General features: G+C 33.0%; 1 protein-coding gene across 15 annotated transcripts in view; it reads left to right on the forward strand.

Moving 5' to 3' along the window:
• Positions 1–22,231, forward strand: part of GPHN (gephyrin) — a 609,447-nt gene that overhangs the window by 297,960 nt on the left and 289,256 nt on the right. For 9 of the 15 annotated variants that reach the window (XM_019451514.2, XM_019451516.2, XM_019451519.2 and 6 more), the window contains exon 5: positions 5,022–5,060. The exons of the other annotated variants lie outside the window; for them this stretch is intronic. In XM_019451514.2, coding sequence (XP_019307059.1) covers positions 5,022–5,060 — 39 coding nt within the window. The remainder of the gene's footprint in view (positions 1–5,021; positions 5,061–22,231) is intronic. 15 annotated transcript variants of the gene reach the window in all.

Raw genomic sequence — 22,231 nt, forward strand, 5'->3', positions numbered from 1 at the left:
AAACTAGACTTATGTTATTTTAATCTCTTTCTTAGAACATCTAGAGTAGCACCATCTGTAGAGATTAAAAACAGCAACTGTCCTTATGCCAAGATTCCTTAGAAGCCAGAATTCATAAGTCTACTATGAAGCAGTACACACAGTAAAATCATGACATCAAGGCTCTCTAAAAGTAGACCCTTTTGAGATGTCATTTATTCAAATACAGATCAACACATTCCTCAGTAGGACTAACTTCATTCTTTTTGAAGATTTTTGTTAATGTTTTTGTTTAGTTGTAAGTCCTAATTTAATTCACAGACCTAGTGACTATACGCACCATTATTTATAGATAAAATTGAAACTGCTGTGAAGCACCAAGTTCCAGTTTTTTTATTTATTGTTTGGAAACCATTTCAGTCAATGTTTACCTTGCAATCAACACAATCAAGGGGTATTTTCTTATCATGGATTTCATCAGTAATTTGTCTCAAGTTACCTTAGTGTTTTATATAAAACTACAAACTATATAAAAAATAGGTAAATCATGGTATCTCAGAGTTTGAGGAGAATTCAAAGGCCATTGTGTTCAAAGTCCTAGTACCCTTTCCATCATTCCCAACCTTTGTCTGAACATCTCAATCACTACTTCTTCCATCTGGGAGTTTGTTGGTTTTGCAATTCTAATTGTTTGAAAGTCCAAACATGTCACACTGAAACCTGGCACCTTATAATTTCCTAATCAATGTTTCCAATTCTTTTCTGCAATGTACTAAAGAAGGTAAATTCCTTTTTACATGATAATTCTAATATTTGAAGGTAAATGTTACATTTTCCTCTTAAGTCCACATTCTTTTGTAGATTTTCTTTGCATTCATTTGTTTCCATTAGATACAAACTTTCCCAAGACATTCAACCTCTATTTCACTTAGACATTATAAGGAAAAACTCCTTGGTATAATTGTACTAGGGGAAAGGTAAAGGTACAAAATTCAATCATTTAGATAAGGTAATTAAGGCAATAAGTGACATTGAATTTAAAGCTATTATGTTGAAAGTCTCCTAGTCCACATAAAATCAATACAGAGGGAAAAACACATTGCTCCTCAAGGTCAGAATTTTAGAATTTTGAGCATAAAACAAAAACAAAAATTTCATATATGAAGAACCCATATATAAAATGCTGTCTTCATTCCCTTGAGTATATTTCTTAATTGCATGCCTACTCTGTATCAGAATATGTACCCAGCTTTTGGGGGCCCTTATGAAGCAGAGAGATGCTATCAATAAAACATACAAATAAATACAAATATATTTATTATGGAAAATTCTGTATCTAATTAGAGCTCTTACTAGAAAAGCAGTGTTGCCCACATAACCATTTGTGAGGCAGCATAACATAGTAGTTAAGAGCACAGACTACTTGAGTTTGAATCCTAGATCTACCTTTTACTAGTATATGACCTTATACAACTTACTTACTTTCCTATAGAAAGAATAAAACTACTTCCTTATAGGATAGTTATATTATGTGAATTAACATAAGTAAAACACGAAAAAATATTTATTTGCTACATAAATATTTGCTGTTATCACCTACAATATAAAGAGCTGTAGCTTAAAAATAAGTAGATGATGGTTGATTAAATATTGAAAGAATTTTTCTCCAGGGAAAAAAATTAAGCAAGACAGGACGTAAAATATACACTGATGTAACTGTGGGAAAGGAAAGAAATAGAGATGACATGCTAAATGTTGATTTTTACCTTGAATTTATCAGAGTGATAAAATCTTGAAATCATCTTTCTAACTTACCATTACAAGGCTACTGTCATAAAATGGCAGATGCTGGCATACCAGAATACTTTAGTTTTACAAAATATATACTAAGACCATGACAAAAAAAAATCATTCAATATTTTACAAATATAAAATGCCCAAAGCATATTTATCTAGAGATATAGTTACAGGAAAGAAGTTTTTAGGATATCCCTTTCTTCATTGTCTGGTCAAGAATATAGATTCATCTCTCTGTGTTAGACCTCCATTTAGACTTAATGTTGCTTTTCACGCAAAATGTAATAAAATGACAACAAATGAATTTACACCTGTGAAGTCCTCTGAGCTTCTTGGAAACATACCATTGACATACCAACATATTGCCTACCATAAAAAGAAACTGTTAGGGAGTCAGAAAGTGGACTCAGATAACAAATAAACTATTTGGAATGACTCTAATAATTTTACCAGTATTGTTTTCTTGTATTAGAACTTGGAAAGAACATGGCTGCTATTAAAGAGTAGAGGACAAACGCCCAGTGGAAGGAGTAATCATTTCAGATAAGCATTAATGATTGACACATAAGTGAGAATTTAGGGGAAGAATCCAAATTCCTTTAAAAAATGCTGAGAAGAAAGAAGCAGTAACGCTATTGAAAGTTTGGGTTTTGAAAATGAACTGTTGTCAGTTTCACAAAGATAACAATCCAAAAGAAGCAGTTGATTGTGCAGCAACGACCAACTGATATAAGAGGACATAAATTATACTTCTTTATGAAGATTAAAGGTAGCATAGTAGTGGTGGATGTCATTGTTATAATTTAAGTGTTTCCCCCTCACCTTTTTCACCCCTTTCCGTAAGTTTGGTTGCAGCATATACTATAATATACTTGCATGTCATAATCCTTAGGGTGAAACTTTATGTAAGGAAAGATGAGTCAGGTGATTAGGAGGTGATTTTGAATAGAGTTTTGCAAATTTTTAAAATACTTTTCGACAAAATGTAGACATTTGAACCAATGAGAAAATAACTATTAGTTTTGAATATTGTATAAATCCAATGGAGTCTTATTATAATGTGTTTCTCGCTTGTAATGATTTAAGACTACAGTTATTTAGGAGACCCCATTATAACGAGGTCAGTTCAGTATGACCCCCATTGATGAGGTTCAAAAGAGATTCACATCATGACAATTTCCCACTATAGTTAATCAGGGTATGTTAAACAGGGTATTAGTTAATTATGTGATACTTTGATATGAGCTCTATTTGTGGGCCCTATTTACTTTCTTGTTCCCTTCCTTTTCGCCATTTTTAAGTCTTACTTATACTATGCTCTATCCCTTAAGATGAGGCTGCTTTATTGTGGGATAGATAGATGAATGACTATTAATAGTCATTAATGTTATTTAATAACATTTAGAAGAATGAGAAGGTTACTTTTATATATGTGAAAGCAAATCCTAGTATAAATGTGTCTTCCCTCCTAGGTGTATCTTGGGCAACAGCAGCAACAGTATTTAACAACAAATGCTCTAGTTTAGTGTTGCTCAAAATTTAGTTATTACTCTTTGCCTTCTAAGTATAAAATACCTTTGGACAGGGGTCAGCAAATGTATTCTTTAGAGGTCCAGACAATAAATACTTTAGGCTTTGTGGGTTCTTTGTTCTCTGTCATAACTACTCAACTCTGCCAGCCCTGTAGCACAAAAGCCATCATAAGACAGTATAAATGAATGCACCTCATTGTGCCCCAGTAAAAATTTATTTATGGATACTGAAATTGGATTTCATATAATTTTCTCATGTCATGATATAAATATTATTATTCTAATTTTTTTTCAATTATTTAAAAATTCAAAGATGACTCTTAGATTGCAGGCAATGCAAAAAACAGGCAGCTAGCAGGATTTGTCCCATTGGCTATGATTTGCCAACCCCTAAAGTGTGCTAGAATCTCCTCTGTTAATCAAAGGTTCATAGTATCTGAGCTTTCAGAAGAATGCTCTGAGAATTTAAGACAGAGAACAGAGATGCCCCACAAGAAATTAACACTTTGTAGATTCAATTATATCTTGAGTGTCTGCTGTATATGTGCCAGACATTGTTCAAGATGCTGGGGATACAGCAGTAAACAAGGAAGTCATAAGTTTCTGCCTTTACGAAATTTACATTTTAGTGGGTGACACAAATATAAGTAAACAAGTAAGATGTGTAATATTAGAGATGATATTAAGTACTGTGGATAAAAATAAACCAAGAAAGGTGAATAGGTAGCACAGCACAGGCAGGAAAGAGAGCTGTAATTTTAAAAAGGCCGTCAAGGAAGGCCTTATTGGTAAGGTGACATTTGAGCAAAGACATAAATGAGCAGAGACACTACATGATTGGACTTATATTTTAATAGGGAAATAATTTAGGAGACTATTGAAATAATCCAGGTGAAAAATGATAGTGACTTAGACCAATAATAGAGGTGAAGGTAGTGAGAAATACATTACTGATATATTTTGAAGATAGAGATAACAGATAAAATAAGAGAAAGAGAGAAGTCAAGTATAATATCCAAGATTTTGACTTGGGCATTTGGAAAGATGGAGTTGCCATTTACTGAAATGGAGAAGGCTGTGGGAAGGGTAGATTTGATGAGGAACGTCAGTTTTAATTTGGTCATGGAAATGAACTATCCAAGTGGAGATGTTAAGTTGGCAGAGAAGTCTAGACTGGAGATACTATTTTTTTAAAGTCATCAGCATCTTGAGGGACTTAAAATCTGTGACAGTTGATGAGATCACCAATGTATTTACTGGTATTACTATTTATTTACTGGTATTACTGCCCTTGATTTTTTTCCTCATCCACTTTCAAAGAGGTAGGTAGTTTCTAGTAACCTATCCCCTCTTCCTATTCACAACTAGCAGGGATCCCATTGAATCAGAAAGTTGACCTACACAGAAAGTATCGTTAGTTGGCCATCCTCAAATTTTGCCATGGTATAAACATGGGAGTGAGTTTTCCCAAGTACCTCCTTGCTGGAAACTGTTTGCACTGGAGGTAAGTGTGAAAGGGGAGGTTGTGGGAAATGATGGGGTGAGGGCTTCCTAAACCTTTCCCAAACCTCAGAAATTGCTTGATTTTGAGGAATGGAGAAGGTTCAGGCTGGTTCTTATTTCCCTGAACCAGTTCATACAGCCCTAAATTTGACCTGCTTTCCTCAAACTGGGAGTCAGAAATCCCTTTTCTCTTCTGTTTTTCTGCTGCAGAAATTCCCAACATTCCCATTTTGTGGGCTCCAGAAAGGGGTAAGCGAAGACTTCAATCCCAGCCAATCATTTCCAGATTAATAATTTTTAGTGTTTTGGTTTTTTTTTTATCATCATAAAGAATGCTTGGACCCATTTTTCCCATCCATTTAATTTCCTTGTGGATTGTTATGTATCTATGTTCTAGGATCATTCTGTATCCCTGGGCAATAGAGTTCAGATTCATCTGCTATTTCCATTTGTGTGCTGTTCTCTTGTGGATTCTCATATGCAGTTTATTGATGAGTGTTTCCTAGATGGAAGAAACCCAATTCAGGAGACTGGCTTTACTCTCAATTTCATCTTTTCCTGAATGGTGTTTTTGTTCCCTGCTGAGAGCTTTTCCTACCCTACACAACTGCTTCTGATGATCTGTCATTGCTTCTCTGCTGTTCTGTCTTATTGCTTTGACTGCCTTTGATTTTTGCCTCTACTTTTTGCCCCACTTTTATGCATCTGCTGAATGATTTGCATTCTTCACTTAATGGTACTTTGTCTATCAGGAAATGGCCTGATACTGCCATATCCATCTGCTATTTTAGCATTTTAGACTACCCAGCATTGTCTATCTGCTCTCCTACCATTCTCCGATATCATGGCCTTCCAAGTGCTACGCTATCTGCCTGCTTGATCTTGTCCTGCCCAATTTATGCCTGTGATATTATAAGTAGGTTCAGATTGTTTAGCACTTCTGCTAACTATCTCCACTTGTCTTGTGCCACTAAGTTGGACTGCTGACTGAGGTTGCTTGACTACTGTCTCCTTTACCTATTTGCTGCCATGGCTGCTTCACTAATTAACTAAAGACATTGCATTCATCTCCTATGTAATCAGACTTGCAACTTGCTGATCGGCTCATATTACTTCCTTTATACTTTTCTGCATCTGGTAAATCACTGGCGTTGTTCCTCTGTTGTCTTGTAACCCTGATCAGATTTTATTTCCAAAAAAAGTGTTGCCTACGTATTGTCCAAACATATCTTAGAAATAGGAAAATGCTTCACTATTTAACAGTCCAATCCAGTTTACTCCTAAACTGACTTTTAAACTATCACCATCCTTTCTGCCTTTTTATACAACTCCACATTCTTTCCCTTATTTAACAATAGATTTTTTTTCAAATAAGTTATCATCTTTGCCTCAGTTGACTTTGATATCATATATTGTATACTTTTGTTTCTTGTATATAGGATCTTTCAGTGATTTTCCATATATTAAATTTATTTCATAATTTATTTTCCATGATTTTTCTGGGGCTTCATGAGGATGAGTTACTCCTATTAATTTTTCCTTTTTAGTAAGATACAAGAATTTTTTGAAACTTAAAAGTGTCATCTCTAAAAATAATAAATTTAGTTATGATTCTTTGTAGTTAAAGTAGCTTTCCACTGCTCCATTTTTTCCTCTGAGAATATCATTTTTCAGCCACCCCATAATTTATGTAATATCACTTCTTTAGAGATTCTTTTGATGTATTTATCTTTCCCTCCTTTTAAACTATATTTTCTTGTGTGTGGGTAAACTTTAAATTGAATTTCCCCATTATTTGCTAAGTACTTGGCATCTAAGAAGAACTTGAAATACAAAATTATCTGCACTGTGAAGCTTGATGTCTTATTTACTCATATTTAAATGAAAAACAAGACCAAACAAGAAGTGGAGAAGAATTTTGGTGAAATTTGCAAACAATTCAAGAGTCTGAGGAGATTAGAAGTGGGGTGTATATGTATGTATGCAAGTGTGTGTGTGTGTGTGTGTGTGTGTGTGTGTGTACACACGCGCATGTGGTGTGTATGTAGATTTTAAGTGTTCTTTATATGTATCCACAACATCATTGTGCTTGAAGTGTGAAATATTCTGAGTCTCCATATTAAATTTTATTTCATTTTTATGAAAAAGAAATGGAAAGGAAAAGGCAAAAGCTAAAAAGAGAGTGATAAATTTAGAGAATATAGAAAAAGGGTATGGACACTTGTTTTTTTCTTTTACTTTAACAATAGAGATAAAACTAGTATCAAGAAAAAGGCTGCTGTAAGAAAGTCAGGAAAATCATTTCAATAGCTTTTTATTTTTTTTATTTTAGCAAAATACGCATCACATGACATTTACTGTTTTTACCATTTTTAAGTGTACAGTTCAGTGGCATTAATACATTTTGTATAGCCATTACCACTATCTGTTTCCAGAATTTTTCATCATCCAAAACAGAAACTCTCTATACCCATTAAACAGTAACTCCCCATTCCTTACTCCCCCTGTTTTAATATCTGTCTCTGAATTTGTCTATTCTAGGTGCCTCATATAAGTAGAATCATACTATTTTTGTCCTTCTGTGTTTGACTTATTTCACTAAACATCGTATTTTCAAGGTTCATCCATGTGGTAGCATATACCCATTCATTCCTTTTTAAGACTAATAATATCCCATTTATGTATATACTGCAATGTGTTTATCCATTCATCTGTTGACAGACAACACTTGAGTTGTTTCTTGGCTATTATGCATATTACTGCTATGAACATTGGTGTGCAATGTCTGTTTTTCTTTCCATTCTTTGGGTATTTACCTAGAGGTGAACTCCCTAGCTTTTAATATTCTTGTCTAAGAGGAAATTAAAGACCTCAGGGGAACTATATAAGTAACATGAAAGATGGATAAGTCCAAGATACTGCATTAGGAGCAAAAAATTATAAACTTTTAGAAGGACACAGAATGCCAAGTGAGATTTAGAAGACCTTACGTTCTAAGAATGAAAGGGAGAATGAAATTGGACAGATGTTGGATGTTTGAAGGACAAAAAAAATCATTCTGAACAATGTTGAAAAAAAAAATAAACCATCTTGGGGCACCTGGGTGGCTCAGTCAGTTAAGCCAACACTTCTGCTCAGGTCATGATCTCGCAGTTAGTGGGTTCAAGCCCTGCTTCAGGCTCTGTGCTGACTGGAGCCTGGAGAGCCTGCTTCCAATTCTGTGTCTCCTCTCTCTGCCCCTCCCCCACTCTCACCCTTTCTCTGTCTCTTTCAAAAATAAACATCAAAAAAAATATACCAATTTTAGGACAGATGATGGCATGTCTTTGAAATGGAATAATGCAGACTTGTAAAGAAGTAGGTATTTAAATGAAGATAACTGGATTTGAGATGAGAGAGCTAGGTTAAGTTTAGAGGAACCAGCAATAGGATTAGGAATTCATTTTGAATTCAGTGGTACTCAGTTCTGGACACACAGTTTTCTCCCTATAGAGATTTTACTAAAAAGATTGCTAGGCCCAACCCCACCAAAGATTCTGACTCATTAGGCTGGAGATAATGGTTTAGGCACTATGTATATGCATGTGTGTGTGTTTAATCCACTGGTAAAACACAGTGTGAGTTAAATTGAACTCTGTACCATAGTGTCCTAGACCTTACAGGAGTTACAAAAGTTGGGAAGAATTGGTCCTTGTCTTCAAGGAGTTTAAAACTGGAGTAGTTTAGTAAGCAAAAAAATTGATTTTGGAAGGAAGACTTTCAATCCATTATGTGATAATGTTTTCACTTTGTTAACTCAACAATTTTTTGGTGATTTTACATACTTTGTCTTGCTTTTCTCAACCAGGGTTTCTCATCTAAACTATCAAACACAGAAAATGATTTGTGTGACTTCTCAATCCTCCCAAGGGTGGTACATGAATTAGTTCTATTCTATAAGCATAGGAGAAAAGTTAATTCATTACTTCCAATAATTCTCTCAGAACCTATTTTAAACAGACTTGTTCTATGCTATGTAGTCTGTTAGAAGTACATAACACAAAGATAAGGCCCAAGAGAGGGAAAGAGACATTTAACAAAACAATGAATTTCTAACATCATTTCAAAATTTTGTTATTTTCTTCTAGTTCTTCAGGGAAAACGTTCAAAATCAGAGTAATTGTATATAAGGAAATTCTAAGCATCTGTGATTCAGGAATAAGAGTATGTTCTATAATTAATGCCTCATCACAACTGGAAGACTCTGGTAATAGTTTAAATGCCAATAAGAATCTCTTTAATTAAAAACCTGAAGCATTCAGTGGCAGATTATTGATTCATTGGTAACTGTTAATAAACAGCATTATCTAAACCCAATGTTACTAATTTTGTAGTGGAAGAATAGAAAGTGGTTAGAGAAAAATTGATAACTAATGTTCAGGAGGTTGTTCTTGAATGTTATTGCAAGCACAATGAGGTATTCTCCAGCTGTATATCAATATTGAAAATGTTTGGGAATTTAATTTATACTCACTGTCAACTAAACCTCACTTGAATTCCTGGTGTCAGAATTTCAGTCCTATTCATTAGTTTTTATTATGAATTTGGTTAATTAGCCATTTGAATTAGGAATTTATTTGTTCTCCCTATATTGATGGGTGCCTTCATACTTGAGAGCAGTAAGCTTCATTCCTACTGCTCACTAATTCACAATGATTGCTTTAAAGGAATCTCTTTAAAGTGCTATGCCTACTTATGTCCTACTAAAGTTGTTTATCTTACCAGCATAGCTGAGGGAGGGTCAAAGTTCTCATGTCAGTAGAGAAGCACTAAAATAGAAATTACATCCAGAATTAACTTGTTTTCTAAAAAAAAAATGAATAATTTTAAAAGATTTTGCTTTACTTGTGTTTATTCTGGAAAACATTTTTTTGTGAAAAATAAAGATTATGCAGAAATTTTAAGGTATAAGATCTGAGATAAAGGAAAATATAAGAGTAACATTTTATTAAACTTATTTTATTAGTAATAAATATACTTCTTCTTTTGATCTCTGAAATCCTGTTTTTATTTTGAGAAAAGCTAAACTGAAAGTTGTATAATGTGTTTCTTTTTTATGAAAGTTAACTTGAAAAGATAGTGTTGCTAACACACTCTTATCCTATAGGACTCAAGTCTTTTGTACATTGAATAACAAAATCCTCTAAATTTCCTTGCAATCAGGAGATTCTTTGTAGGCAACCACGCCTAATAAACAAGTTGTCATTCTTTCCTTTTCACTCCTGAAGAACAGTGGAAGATATTCAGGACCTTACAAGGAAGTTGTAACTTCCTGATACAAACATTTTGTGGAGGTAGTTTTACTCCTTCAGTTTTGAATATAGACAATAACAATAGCAGGCACTAATAACTAGTCTCTACATCCCCTCATCTCTTTTTCTCCTTTTTGCTCTCTGTCCATCAGATATTTCAGTGTTGCTGGAAAAAATTAACCCTTGTAAAAATTTTAACTTTAAATTTAAAAAGTTTTTAAAAAATTTAAAATTTTAAATTTAAAAAATTTTAAAATTTAAAAAATTTTAAATTTAAAAACCCTTGTAAAAAATTAACTTGTACACCTGTGGTACAAGAGGTCCTATGGAGTGAGAGATATCATTGAGGGAAAGTTAATTGCCTCAGCTCTGGAAGCTATTGGATGCAAAGATCCTTTGTGTATGTTTAATAGTATTTAATTTCATGAATATCAAAATCAATACTTGAAAAGTTCACTGGTTAGATATTTGGATATTTACAAAATACAAACCACTCCCAAACATTTTGTATTTGTCTCTGAATACTTTTTAGATTTCTTGTAATATTTAGTTTTTATGAAGAAATAGAGTTTATATTCTATTCATATCAGCAGCATAAAAACATCTCAGGTGTTCAAGAATCAGTTTTTCTTTGGTTTGTTCCTAGCTATATTATAGGAGTAAATGTGTATTTACTTTGCAGTTAGAAGTAATAATCCCATTATAGACATCTTAAACAAATATTCTGAAAGTATCTTTTGTAAGTTAAATTTATATTTTCTCATTCTCAACTTAATGCCTTCTGATCAAAATTAAGATCATTCTTGTGAGGAGATAGAGGCAAAAAGCCTTTTCAGATATCTTGCTTCTCATTATGGTTAGTTACTAAAAACTAAAACCCAGGACCATCTGCAGAAAGCTCTTATGTTATTAACAAGAAAATCTGTCTTCAAATGTTCATACTTCACAGCGTCAGAATATTAGGAACACAGTATTTTGCATGTAATAGGTGTTCAGTAAGAGCATAAAATGATGACTTTTTATTGTGACACAGTAATAAAGATGAGATTGTAAAGTATTATAGATGAGATTAAAGATGAGAAGAGTATATGGTCATTTAGGGGAAGGAAAAGGTAAGGATTTTTAAATACTCACCTTGTATTTAAGTATTACTTAAATACAAGTACAAATTAAGTAATACTTATATTAATAGCCTTAAAAGAAACAACACCTATCTTTTTCTGAGTATAGATTTCTGATTATATGGGTTTTTTTTCTAAAAAAAGAATTTGGGAAATATAGGAAAGCAAAATGAAGTAAATGAAAATCACCAATAATTGATACATAATTATTATCTGGGACTAATTCATTAGTTTTCGTATTGAGAACCCATCATAGATACAGGTTTATATCTTGGGTTTCTAGTTGTTATCTTAGCTACTAAAATTTACCGTGTACTTACTACGTTCCAAGCATTGTGATAAGCACTTTATGTAATGTCTTATTTAATACTAACAGCAAACCTACAGAATAAGTACTACTTTAGAGGTGAAAAAATTAGTTTTAGAAAGGTTAAATCATGAAATAACCCACATCACAGAGCTAGTAGAAGGTGATAGAATTAGAATTTCATCTAGATAGTCTTGACACCATAGCCCTTGCTTTTTAACCACTCTTTTTTTTATATAAATTAAGCTTTTTTTCCATTTAACAACTGTTTTACAAAAAAAAAAAATGAGATTTGCCAATCACTACAGAGTATAAGCAAGCTATAATTAATTTCATTTCCTTGTTATTAACCATTTAGGCTCTTTTTATTTCATATCATAGACATTCTCTTTATAAATAAATTGTCAAAAACATCTCTGATTATAACTTTAGAAATATTTCCTTCAAATAGAATAACTGATTCAGAATTAATTCTCATAATACATAACTGCCAAACTGACCTCAGGAATATATGTATAAATTTATATATTCATACTACCAGTTTTTGGAATTAAACATTCATTATTTCTAATCTTAACGGCTTGATGGATGAAAATTATTTGGCTTTATTGGCATATTGTAGACTAACAATGAATTAAACAATTTTCTTGTATTTGTCTAGTTTTTTCTTCTTTTGTAAATTGCCTGTTTTTGTTTTCTTTGGCTCAGTAGCCAATTCTTGAAAGTTGATTCTAATTACAAAGAGATGTTTAAGAAATTGGTTGTCAGGAAATAATTTTGGCATAATGAGATTTATATTTTAACTATATCATTTTGACTATATCATAAATCTAAACCAGTTTAGGGGCTCCTGAGTGGCTTTGTCGGTTTAGCATCTAACTCTTGATTTCGGCTCAGGTCATGATCCCAGGGTTGTGGGATCAAGCCCCGCATCAGGCCCCACAATGAGCATGGAGCACGCTTAAGATTATTTCTCTCTTTCTATCTCTCTCTCTCCCTGCCCCCCCCCCCCGTCCCTCTCTCTCCCTCTCTCCCTTTGCTCTTCTCTGCCCCTAGTGCTCTCTCTCTCTCTCTCTCTCTCTCTCTCTCTCTCTAAAATAAAAACTATATATACATAAAAATCAGTTTATTTTCTCTTTTCTCAAGCTCCATTAACATAATAGTACTCATTTATTTCATTACTTACCCTCTACAGCAGAGGTCAAGTTCAAAAAATATCCTGAATCAAAGGCATGCAGTTAATAAAGTACGAATGCATTATTTTCTATCAAGCTAGTTATGTGCATAATGAGGTTTTTTTTCTTCCATAGCTGATGCACAGTGGTTTATTTTATAACTATTCTTTTCTTACGGGATGCCAATGTTAAATATTGTGTGGATAGAAAATTATTGAAACAATATTCCAGAATTAATGATCCATTCATAGATCTAAATCTTAACAAAATAATTTATCATTAGGACATTGAATATACATAGCTACTTTAGCAGTCATGTTTTTTAAATACCAAATATACAATCCTATTTATACATTTTTTTTTTTTTTTTTGCTCGGCAAACTCATTTTTCTACATACGAATTCCAAAAGAAACAATACTCTTGCATGCAATTAATGTGAATTACCATTTGATTATCTAGACATTTAAAGCATTTATAGACTTTTTCAGATAGGTAGAGCTTAATTCTCTCCATTGCTCAAAAGAGCCTTTTCTTTTTTTAGTTGCCCCTCACATGCAAATCATTTCATGCCCAAAGCTTTTTGGTAAGTGAATCGTTTAACACTTGGCTTGAGTTTTTCCACAGAAACATTTATTTATGTAAGTGTTTCTCAACCTGGGGATTTTTTGGTGCCTAAGGAACATTTGGCAATGCCTGGTGACATTTTTGGTTGTTATAACTGAAAGGATGCTACTGACATTAGGTGAATAGAGGTCAGGGATGCTGCTAAATATCCTACCTATGCCCTGAACAGCCCTTACAACAAAAAATTTTCTGTCCTGAATTGTAATAGTGCAGAAATTGAGAAATCCTCATTTAATAATAATATTGAGTATTCACTGACTGCCAGGCACTGTGCTTGGGGTTGGGGACACATGTATAGAAAATTATGATCTTAGCACTGAGGGAAGTTACTAGTTAGGTTGAGGATGGTTAGGAAAGGGAAAGAATTGGGTAAATAAACTATAACATGATCATCAGTATAGTAATGGTGTGTTTGTGATATATTAGGAGCAGGATAAAGTTCACCTGAGGGACTTAGGGAAATTTTCAAAGAAATAATATTGGAACTGTTGTTTTTATTGTTCTTATTGTTTGTCTCTTCACTTAAATTTCCAAAAAGCACACAAAAAGTATAGCTAACAGCTTAATGAATTTTTAAGAAATGAACATACCTGTCTGACCAGCATCCAGATCAAGAAACCGGATTATCAGTATCCCAGATTGACCCCCCTTTTGTGTCCCTTTCAGTAACAGCCCAACCCTCAAGAGTAATTACAGTTTTGACTTTTAACATCATTATTTTTGTTTTTTAGTAAACTTTATGCAAATGAAATCTTATACTGTGTTATCATTTGTGTCTGTATTCTTTTGCTCAACATTATGTTTATAAACTTGATACATGTAGTTGTTTGTTCATTATCACTACATACAGTAATTGTTTTTATGACTATGCCAATATATATTAAACAACCGTAAAGACACAATTGCTGAGATCTTAAGTCTGCCAGTAGATCAGTCTGACTGCAGAAAGGGATGTGAAGGGGAAGTGGCAAGAGAGAGCCTGGGGAGGTAGGTAAGGCCAAATGATGGACGCTGTCTGTGTCTTATAAAAGGCATTTGGGTTTTTTTCTAGTAGAAAATAAAGATTGTTTTGAAAGATGTTAAACAGCAATGAATATAGTGAGATTTACATTTTACAAAGACTGCTTTTGGTAGAATAGAGAATGAGTTAAATGGGCATAAACTTAGCTATAACATTAATCAGGAGGTTATTAAAATATTCAAAGAAAAGATGCTGAGTAGCTAAATGAAGACAAGGGTAGATAGGGATAGATTTCTTTCTGAGGATAAAATTAATAGCACTTTTTGACTAACTGGGTATGGAATTTGCAAAGGATAGTTTCCTGAGCCAACTTCCAAAATCCTATGTGTGTTACTGAGATATAAAATATGTACAGTGAAGAAAAATGACAGAATTCAATGTCAGCAATTAAAATTGAATTCAAAATAACATCCAAGTTTATCTATAGTATTCAAACTTGTAGAAAAACATTATTAGTTGAAAATGAATACATTGATAAAATCTTCATGGAAAATCCATAGGGAAATTGGTAACAGTCTAGACCAAGTCTAAACTAAAGGTAGTAGCTTTTATTTTTCATTTTAATTTCAAATTTATGACTTTTTTCTGTTGTTCCAGAATTTCACTATTTTTATTTTATTTTTATCTCTCACTAAATTTATACATTTAGTCATGAAGCAGGTGGGTTTTGTCTCAGGAAGAAAAAAATGAGACAAGTGCATGTGTGTTGGTGCATACACCAAAAGCAAGAGTTGAGAAAGGAAGAAAGTAAAATATTGTATTGATATGAATTAGAAAGAAACTATCTAAAGTGGAGTTAACAGAGTTCCCAGTCATTATTTCTAGGTCTGAGATTACTGTCTTTTACTTTTTTTGTACATGCATCCCTAAAGAGAATAAAGGCAGTGAGTCAGAGAGCTTCCCATTGTCACCAGGCAATAGTATTACTTCAAAGAGGTATTTATTGCAGAGACAGTGGTTAAGATAGTTGTCTCTTTGTGACCCAGAGAAGAGATATGATTATTCATTTAGAAAACTCAAGAATCAATTCAAAGGGTATTAGAATCAAGAAGAGTTCAGCATGGTGGTTAAATAAAGGGTATTTTCCTTTATAAAAATCTATATGCCAGTATTACTTAAGCTAGAATCAACCATTAGAAAAAGTAATGGGAAAAGATCTCATTTGTAATAGCAGAAAAAAGTAAACTTCATAATACCCAAGAATAAACTAAAAAAATTTGCCAGACCTGAATAAAGAAAACTTTATTAAAGGACATAAAATATAGCTTGAATGACTTGGAAGTTATGCCATATTCTTAGATGCAAATATTTTTGTGAAATTGTCAATTTACCTTAAATTGAGATAAATGAGATATAATTCCCAATGGATTTTGGGGGGAATATAGCTTGTGATTTTTTTTCTTAAGTAAAACAATGAGAGAGCCTTACTCAGATGTAAAAACATGATATAAGGCGCAGTGATTAAAATATCTGGTATGTTACAAGAAAATAAAGTCAGAGATAAATGCCACCAAATGATATTTTATTAACATACCTATGTGTAAAATTGAATTTAACATTTTATATATGTGACATTTCAAGACATTTGAGGAAAGAAGGATCAGCCAGTAAAAGATGTTGAGAAAATTGGCTCTCCATTTTGGTGGACGTTGATCATACAACACAAAATTAAACTATAGTTAATTAAATAAAAACATTTAATTAAACATTAAGAACTATAAGTTTATGATTTAAAAATTAAGAGATTATTTTTATTATCTTTAGGCAAGAGAAACCTTTCTAGGTAAGACATAAAACAAAGAAAATACAATAAAAACATTGATAGAAACCCCCGCTGTTAATAAGCATTGGAAAACTTTTAATGAAAATGCCAACTAAGCAAAAACTTGTTACAAATGTTAAATGTTAAAAATTAATATTTGCAAGAGATTTAACTGCTAAAGTTTAATATTTTAAATATGTAAAAATTTCTTAATAATTCAACAGCAAGAACATGGACACCAATATAGAATAACAGGCAAAAGATATATTCAGGCAGTTTGCAATGGGAAAGAAGCAAATTGCTTTTAAATATGTGTTCATTATAACTGGTAAGAAATGTAAAATTTGAAAATATTGTATTGCTTTGTACACATCATTTAAATAACTAAGATAAAGATTGCCTGGAAGTGTCAAGGCTTGGGTGAAAAGACCTTTGTTCAGAGTATAAATTGGTACCACTTTTCTATAGGGCAATCTGCAGTGTATCAAACATTTCAGTGTAATGGTGTAAAAGACATTCATTTGATAGGGAATAACAACAGTTTACAAATAGGGTACAGCCTAGAATAATTGTTGTTTTAGTACTTAAAAAGCCTTCCCACTCTAGAAAAACTTGACCCAGTACAAAGAAATAACCTGTGAGGCATACTATGTGAAATGACGTAAACAGTGTCAGTCGTTAGATTCATTGTGTCCCCCAAAATACCATGAGTTGAAGGTCAAAGCAGCAGAGAGCAGGAAGCATAACTGTAGGAAGCCTGGACTTTGCAAAGGGAGGAGAAGCCCTGAGGACAGATGGCTATACTACTGTGCTGTTGGTGAGACACTTAGGCTTGGACAAAAACCCTGTGTAAAATTAAGCCTGGAATTCCCTAAGACTGTGAGATCCTTGTGGGAGGCTAAAGTGGAACCAGTCAGTGATTAAACATACTCTCTAATGAAAGGTAGAAGCAGAAATAAATCTTCTCCAAAGGAAATTTTCCCCAGTTTGGGTCAGCCATACTCTAACAGATTAAGATCAAGTAATGAATATCAACAAAACCATTAATCAATAGGTGGACTGAAAAATGTGACAACTACTAGAACTGTCCAATACAAAATATAATATAGCTAAGAATTTGGTGACTATTATCATTCATTTTTCACGCTGGGAAACTTTTGTTTAGGACTAATGCTAGACCAGACAGGATGCAGACACAACAGAAGTATATCAAACTGTCCCTGACAAGCCAGGGTGTATGTTTAACCTACTGATGAAATCTTCAAAAGAACAAAGATGCACAAAGATAAAGACATTGCAAGAGATCATTATTTTTGAATAAGCAATTTCGGAGAAAATAGGACTCCTAGAAATGAGAAAATATACATTAAAATTTTTAAATCTGTAAAAAGATGAAACAGCAGATTAGACCAGCAGAAGAGAGTATTAGCATACTGAAACATGTATCTGAGGAAATTACCTCATATTGGAATAACTACATAGAGACAAAATGTTATGTAAATATGAGACATAAGGTATGGAGGAAGAAGTGGGAAGGTCCAAACCACATTACACCAAAGCCCCAAAAGGAAAGAATGGAGGAAAGGCAATGATTCAAGAGGTAATGGCTGTAAATTTACTGAACTGCTGAAAAAACATGAAACCACACATCCTCAAGATATGGTGTAAATTGAGAAGGATAAATAAAATAAATATGTAAAAGTGAAACTTCTAAGCCAAAATAAAAGAGAAGATCTTAAAAGTAGCCATAAATAAAAGATCACTTATAGGAATGACAGTAGGCTTTTAAACAACATTGGAATAAGACAGTAAAATAATATCTTCAAAGTATTGAAAAAGTTATTTTGTAAATTACTTTATACAAGTTTTCATTTTGTATTGTAAATATGTGAAGTGTCTACTCTGAGGTTCATAATATAAGACAGAAACTTGTTCTAAAATGTTGCCTGAGAAGACACTTAAGACTGTATTCATTAGGACAATATATCAAATCCTAGGATGCCATGTACCTATTAAATTTATGTGTTACATGAAAAGTTCTAAAGTGTTTTCTTGAATGAAGATATTACATTTCAAAACTGAATTACACATTGTATTATTTTCTTTTCTAATGTATTCAGTATTGTCAATTTTTCTACTGCACATGCCTTTACACTTCTATGTTTTGGGGAACAACTTCTTAAAATCTTTTATCACATAATGAAATTAGCATATATTTAACATAAAAATAATATTAAAAGCTTTGCTCCTCCCACATAATAATTTTACTTCTCATTTGTAATAATTTCACTGTTCTACTTAACTGAAAAACTGAAACCAACCTATAGAATGATCTTAATATACCGAGATTGAAAACTCACTCATTTTTGAGTCTCAGGTTGCAGTTATCTACAGTTTAACCAAAAGCAGTGTCCTTTTATCTTTAAAGATTTACGCCCAAGAGACTCTTAAAAACTGAGAACAAACTGAGGGTTGATGGGGGATGGGAGGGAGGGGAGAGTAGGTGATGGGTATTGAATAGGGCATCTTTTGGGATGAGCACTGGGTGTTGTATGGAAACCAATTTGACAATAAATTTCATATATTAAAATAAATAAATAAATAAATAAATAAATAAATAAATAAATAAATAAATAAATAATAAAACAATTCTAGATACAAAATAAAATAAAATATAGATTTATGCCCATAGTCATACCTAATATCATATTACACTCAAAACATTATAGTGTCTCATATTGTTCTGAGGTAGCACTTAAGTAATTCTGAGCTTGCTTTTCAGTTATGATAATAAACCTTATTATTTGTCCCTTGCCTTAAATAATCTTTACTGCTTTTCACAGATAATAGATATCTTTGATATCTATTATCTTTGATATCTATTATTACTTAGCTTTCTGACCTATCTCTCAATGACACAAGAACATCTCAGATTTAATCTCCTTTTTTATAAATAACTTTTAAGAGTAGACCTACATTTGCCCTGATTGATTTAGGCCAGGTTTATTTTGAGATGCTGAAAATGAATACTATATCATAATTTTATTCTTTTTTTCCTGATTCCTTCCAAGTTTAAACAACTACTGTTTCTCTTTGATGTTTTCTTTTCATTGCTGCTGATCAGAGCCAGGTCAGGAAGATTAAGGAAAATATTCCTTACATAAACCCATCATTTTGTAATATAAAAAGCTTAAAAAGATACAGAATTTGACACAGCTGCGTTATCTGAAAATTATTGAGAGAAAATTACAAAATGTCTCGTAGCTTCTGGGCAACTTGCATTATGGGAAAAAAAAACTCCTGGGAAACCAGGACATGACAGAATCCAGTCTTGCCGTTCTCCACATCCCCACCTATTTCTTTGTTTTCTGTCCTTTCCCTAGAGGCAAATTCTGTCAGGTATTGAAGTCTACCTTTCCTATTGCAGATTCGAGCAAAATGCCAGTTTTCACCTGCCCCACTTAATGTTCCTGCGTTGGGCATCCTCTGCTCTTGGACAGTTTTTTATGTGAGGAGAGGACCTGAATAAACCTCCTAATTGTCTTAATGTAAAATAATAGTGCTTGGTTACCAAATCCTTCAGGTTTGTTTTAAAAACCTGAATTTAATTTTTTTTTTTAAAAGCCTGAATTTTTTATATCCTTTGTTGGTTGATTCTTGTGAATTTGGTTTGGCTCTTGCATACCCTGAGCCACACTTAGGGTACAATTCCTAGAGCGTATCATTGGACTAGAGCATCAAGGTAGCATTGACAGAGGAAAGGTTATAAATGAACAGCCTCAGGAGTGTGTGTATGTTGGTATGTGTGTCGTGTGTCTGTTAATAGGATAATCCTTTCTTCCCATTCTGACTAGATGACAGGCTTTGTTTAGTGCCAGTAGATATAACCAACTTCTTCCTCACGTCTACCAGCTGCCCTAATAAAGTCAGCTATTCAGTTTCCTATGGCCCTAACTTGACAACTTCAATCCCAATCCTTAGGACATGTATACATGTGTACACACACCCATATGCGTTATTCTCAGCTTACGAAGTGTAATTATTTTGCCCAGTGGTCAACTCTATTTGACTTCTCTTAAATCTCAATCTTTAAAGAGGCCACACCACACAGGCTTCACTTGGATAGCGAACTACCTTATTCTAAGTACGATAGTATGAATGTTCTGAAAGTCTCAGTCCTCAGAGCTTAAATTACAGATCCTGATTCATAGATATCAGCCCCATATTCCATACCAAAAAAAAAAAAAAGTGTGTGTGTGTGTGTGTGCATGTGTGTATAAAAATTATGATTCCTTGGAGGAATCTCATTGAAAAAAAATATTTCTTTTATATACACATATTTGAAATTAGAGTATATATAAGAACTGTAATTTTCAAGATTTTTTTTCTATTTATGATCTTTTTTGCATTCCTGTGTTTATACTTTTTCAGTGACAAAGGATAGCTGCACTGCTTTTTACAACAGTTTTTAAAAATTAAGCCTCTGATCATTTTTAAGTTCTTGTTAAGAGATTTTTCTTCCAATATAATAAACATAAAGACCTTCTTTCATTTAACTTATGTCAATTTTATTTAGTAAATAATGTGTTCTTCCTTTTATAGTTCTCCTAGGTTGTAACTCACTAAATTACTTTTATCCATTCTTGTATTTGTAGAGGTTCTTAAAAAGTAAACTTTTCTACTGTGAAGTATAATAATGGTTGATTTAAAATGAGTATGTTAAGGAGCACCTGGGTGGCTCAGTTGATTTAACACCTGACTATTGATTGCAGCTTAGGTTATGATCCCAGGGTCGTGGAATCAAGCCCTGCGTCAGGCTCCATGCATGGAGCCTGCTTGGAATTCTCTCTCTCACTCCCTCTGCCCCTCTCCCCTGTCGCACTCTCTCTAAAATAAATAAATAGATAGATAATAAAATGAGTATGTTTAGACCCCTGTGTTTAAGATGAGCAGCAGAGCATTAACTTGAAGTGAATGGAACATTGCCTCTTTGTGTTACTCTATTTTACACCATCCTGAGTCTTATTCCTGTCCTGACAGCTACTGTTTTTACAGCTTTAAGTTTTAGTGTGTGATCGTTGGTGAAATTTAAGTTAATAAAATTTACTGACATAGTTTTTCATCTTTGCTTAGGTACATAATTACATTACTGTTTTCTATTGGACTTGGGTGAAAACATAAATCAGGAGATGTTGTTAGTTCTTTTTCCTTCAAAGGATATTTTCAGTCTTTGCACATTCTTTTCCCAAAGATTTATGGTAGTGTCCAAGGCTATCTTTCTGGTAATTGGTGTCCTCAAAACCACTGCTCTGAGAATTCTTCATTAAGGTTTTTTATTTTTTAATTTTTTTAATGTGTATTTATTTTTGGCAGAGAGAGACAGAGCATGAGCGGGAGAGGGGCAGAGAGAGAGGGAGACACAGAATCCGAAGCAGGCTGCAGGCTCTGAGCTGTCAGCACAGAGCCCGACGCCAGGCTCGAACTCACAGATCACGAGATCATGACCTGAGCTGAAGTCGGACACTCAACCGACTGAACCATCCAGGCACCTCAGTTTTTCATTAAGTTTTAAAGATTGTTGCTGGCATGTTGCATTTGTCAGACATCTTATGATCATTCAAACACATTACAAACAGACATATTCATCTCCTAGCTTCTGTTCTACACTGTTTCTGATAGAACTGTTCAGTTTTCACAATTGCTTTGACTATAGCAACAACTTATACAACATAGATGACTTCAGATTTGTGTCTTAGTACAAATAATTGTATCCAACATTTGTTAAGCACTTGGTATGTATTAGGAATGATACTAAGTATTTTATATGTTTTTATTGTATTTAAGCAAAGGAAAAAAATCCTAAATCTGAATAGGGTGCAATGTCTTATAAACTGAAAGCATATAATAATGATTAATGGATTAAGTTCAGAATTGGAGTCTACAGGTATGAGTTCCTTTCTGAGGTTTTCTACTGATTTACCCTGTGGCTTTGGATTAGTTATAGAATTTTACCAAAAGAGAAGTAATAAATCTCTTCTGTATTATGTAATATAGGAATATGTTAACTATTTAAATAGAGAATATCTGTAGGAGTTTTGTAAAAGCACATAAATAAAAA

Source organism: Panthera pardus, unplaced genomic scaffold (genome assembly GCF_024362965.1).
Source record: "Panthera pardus isolate Hobbes unplaced genomic scaffold, ASM2436296v1 HiC_scaffold_24, whole genome shotgun sequence".
Taxonomy (NCBI): Eukaryota; Metazoa; Chordata; class Mammalia; order Carnivora; family Felidae; genus Panthera; species Panthera pardus.